This window comes from Limulus polyphemus, unplaced genomic scaffold, assembly GCF_000517525.1.
Source record: "Limulus polyphemus unplaced genomic scaffold, Limulus_polyphemus-2.1.2 Scaffold2884, whole genome shotgun sequence".
NCBI lineage: Eukaryota > Metazoa > Arthropoda > Merostomata > Xiphosura > Limulidae > Limulus > Limulus polyphemus.
In genome coordinates this window covers 83,982-88,222 of record NW_013668494.1, presented here as the reverse complement: position 1 = coordinate 88,222, position 4,241 = coordinate 83,982, and the positions used below count along the sequence as shown (strand labels likewise).

General features: G+C 28.8%; 1 protein-coding gene across 1 annotated transcript in view; it reads left to right on the top strand.

Annotated features, from left to right (window-relative positions):
• LOC106468131 (mast/stem cell growth factor receptor kita-like) overlaps positions 1–4,241 on the top strand; it is an 86,501-nt gene that overhangs the window by 62,494 nt on the left and 19,766 nt on the right. Inside the window, exons 12-13 of the mRNA XM_013928543.2 lie at positions 290–440; positions 2,233–2,337. Of these exons, the coding sequence (XP_013783997.1) occupies positions 290–440; positions 2,233–2,337 (256 nt within the window). The remainder of the gene's footprint in view (positions 1–289; positions 441–2,232; positions 2,338–4,241) is intronic.

Below are 4,241 nucleotides of genomic sequence, written 5' to 3'. Positions count from 1 at the left end.
AAAGTATGTCAACAATTTTTTTCACTAAACATTCTTACTAAAAAAAAAAATTGCCATGCTTGTGATTAAATATACCATACATTAGATAATCAAACATAGCATCTGTATTTAATATTTAATACATCTTAATACTTCTTATTTAAAACTATATTAATAAATAGAGTTTACATAATAACACTTTAATTGAGGTATTCATGAGATTACTATAAAGTTTCAGGGCTCAACATTTATGTTTCTCTAAAACTTATAAAGTTGGTAATTAGTACACTTACATTTAACATGTTTTTAGAAACAAAAAAGGGAGATGGATTTCTTTAGTTATGCCCAATTTGAGCATGGACAGTTGCATATGTTCAACCCTGACTTGCCTTTGGATGAGCAGATAGAGCTTCTGCCATATGACAATCATTGGGAATTTCCAAAAGAAAACTTGAAACTAGGCAAGTAACATTATTTTATTATAGTGTTATACATTATTCATTATATATTGATCAATAATCAAATAAAACAATTAATATATGCTAGGCTGTAATTTAGTGATATAAGTCCTACAGTGGGTCAGTCATAGGTTTTCTGGCTTACAGCACTAAAGTCTGATTCCCCATGGTGAACAGAGCACAGGTAGCTTTATAATGTAAAAACAACAGTGATACAATGCTAACATTATGTACTTTTTTTTTATTTCTTATAGCCATTAGAACACCTTTTTATGTATAATTAAATGCTTTTGTAGATTACATGAAATTTCACTCTGAGATGTCCAGCTAATATGAAAGCTTTTTCTATAAAGTTGCTACTGAACATGATATTCACCAATTTTCTCATGATTATTGCTAATACTTAAAACAAACATACCATTTTCACATAAGAGCTCTTGACAAGATCTTTAATTATTATGTTCAGTTCTGTTGGAATAAGGTTACAATAATACAGATTAACTGCACATAACTTTTGGAATGAAGTTTGTCAGTAAGAAGCTTTGAGGTTTTAAGATTTCAATAATACATTCCTTTTTTTTTCTTTTCATTTATAAATTTAACATTTTACATCTGTAGCTTTGATTATATTACTGCATTTGAAGTCAAGAAGGTTCAAAAAGTTTCACCCGATAGAGATTCTAAGTAACGAAACTAAATAGTGGCTAGCATAATAAGTGCAATACATTATACTCTCATAAAAACCTGAAACATTTTACTATAATCTAAAAAAGTACAAAGGTTGAGACCATAAAAATGCCATTTTAACAACTTTACTGTGACCATATCTAATCACTGTTAGATTTACATTTAGTATATCTGATAGAGATGATTTTGCTACTGCTAAACCTCTTCTACCAGCAACTTTAATCTTTTTCTTACATCAAATATTGACATAAAACTTAGTTCAAAGAGTACAGTTATTATGAATAGGTCTGTTTGAACATACTTGTTCCTATGTCTGATATAAATGTATGATATTTGTATGAAGTTTTTGTAATTGAAAATTTTTAGATGTATATGACTGTTTAGGTATAGCATGAGTGTTAGATTTAGTTATTTTTAGAAGTGATAGTTTATCACATAACCATTTTCGATTCATAAATTGTATGGTTCAATTGTTGTGAGTTGGTGATTGTTGTATTATTGTGTCATGTTACGAGAACCTTATGTTTTTTTGTCATTTTAAACTGAGTATTATTACATCATAATATCTCACAGTGTGTGGAGCGTTCTAGGCCTGTGTCGGGTTATAAATATGCATCTAAAATGCATTTTGAGTTAGTTAGTTGATAGATAGATCTAGACTATGTGATTGTGAGTTTAGCCATAAAGAACATATAGTGGTGATTTTTAAAGTAAAATTATCACAGATTGTATTGTAATAACAGAGTATTGAAGAATAATTGTGTTTTAAAGTGACTGAACCAGTGCATGTAGAGTTTAATGTAAAGAAGACAATTAGTTAAAGTTCTGGATGAAATTGTGGTAACCAACAGTGTAACGATCATTTGTATATACATTTCACCTGTTTTAATATATTACTTTATAACAAGTGAATTATATGCTGTTTCTTGAAATCTATCGCCAACAAATCACAGACCCCTACTGTAAAGAATCTGACCCATACATAAAACCTGACAAAAATATTAGTGATAATTTTAAATTAAATGTTAATGTAGTACAAGAACCAAGTGCTAAAAATTACATATTGAGTACTAAGCTATCAAGACTCAACATACATTTCATTCTATAGGCAAAACATTAGGCCAAGGAGCCTTTGGAAGAGTGGTGAAGGCAGAAGCTTTTGGTTTAGAAGATGCTGAAACAACAACAGTTGTTGCAGTTAAGATGCTTAAAGGTACTTTGTATATTTTTTTATGGTAATCCAAGTATAAATCATTTTCAGATGTTAACTTTATTCATGCATCTTCCTTTTTTGTTATACTTGTCTGAGGCTATTATTATTTGTAAGTAATGAGTTCTTTTTTCTACAATTAACACACATGCAATCTTTTTCTGAGTTTATAGTAGCAAATGTGAGTTAATATAATTTTGTTCATGTAGCTAGACAGATTATAGAACCCAGATGATAAAAATATACTATCATTCTATGCTAACAAATGACACTATAAACCCAAAGCATGGCTCGACTTCTCAGTTGCATAAATATCAAAACCCATTAACCTTGAAGGAAATGAAAAGCTTTATTGCTAACCTTGAACTATCTTACGTATAATGCTTGGCAAAAATTACATTATTACGTCATCACTAAGAAGAAAGTGATGAAAGCTGGTATTTATGGGAATTCACTAAGATAAGAAAGTGATTATATTAATTCCTAACTTTGGAGATATCAAAATAGAAAGCAATTTTTCTTAATATTCTGCATCTTGTCTGTATACAAATGTTTGCAATAGTGTAGAATATTTGAATAATAGGAGTGTTTTTTAACCATTTAAATGCTAATTTACAATAAATTTTATGGTTGAGCCAAATAAAATGCATACATTGTTACCATACTATGTTTTAAGTTTGCTTTTCTTTGTCTCTTCTGGAAGTTATTAGCTTTTTCTTTTACAGAACATTATATTATAGGCTTTTACAAATTTAATGCACGTAATTAAGTGGTGCTACTATAGCATGCGATCTACTGGGACTTTTACACTACTTAGTTAAATAGACAGGTTAAGTCAGGTCAGGTGGGGTCTTGGTAAACTACGGATACTTTGGTAGACTGCATGCTATAGTAGCACCAATTAAGTTATTCTGAATCATTATGAAAACATGTTTAATACATTGAACTGAATTTTGGGAAAACCTCATAGGTAAATCACTAAGGTACTTTGATTATCATTTTAAGAAATTTATTATTTAGTGGTGGGAGGAGGTGGGTATATGATAAGGACAATTTAAATACTCTCAGTTGACTTAAAAACATTAGAATATTTTTTTCGTGTGTCAAATATGACAATATAGTAATTAAATATTGAAGACCACTTAAGCTGTCTTTTCTGTTTTAAAATCAGTTATTTAAAATTTCATTCAAGAGCCCATTTGGAAGACGTATAACTCATTTATAAATATATATTTATAAATATTGCTAATAATTTCAGATTATACTGTTGTAAACAAAACTTAGAAAGAATTAAATATTTTCAGTGTTTGGTTTTAGACAAGTCACTAATGCCTATGACCTCAATTTTATCACCCTAATTAAAAGCCTACCAACTTTATAGAAATTGTGAATATTCTGAAATTTAAATGCATAGATTGTGCTTTGGAAACATGAGACCTAACTAAAGTTGTTATACCCTGATCTGAATATTAGTACTGTAAGTAGCCAGCATATTTGAAACTCTTATTTATGTACCATATTTCATTCCCATGATGCTTCACTGCTGGTTACTATTGCTGGATGGCCATGAACCTGTAAAAATGTGAAAAGTTTGGGAATATGAAAAAATTATCAAAAAAAGTCAGGGAAGATTTAAAAATTATTCTCAAACCTGGAAAATTCAGGGAAAATTTTAAAATTGTACCCAAACCTGGAAAAGTTAGGAAAAATTTGGGCTCCTACTTTTTTTTAATATCTTAGAACCTGCAAACTATGCTTCATGGTTATGCTGATTATTGATATATTTTAACATAATCTTGATCAATCACTCTTTATTTATTTTATTATAATCATCTAACTCAATATAATTTGATGATAGGTTAAGTCAAATATTGTTTAATAAATAAAAATGCAATATTATATTGTTT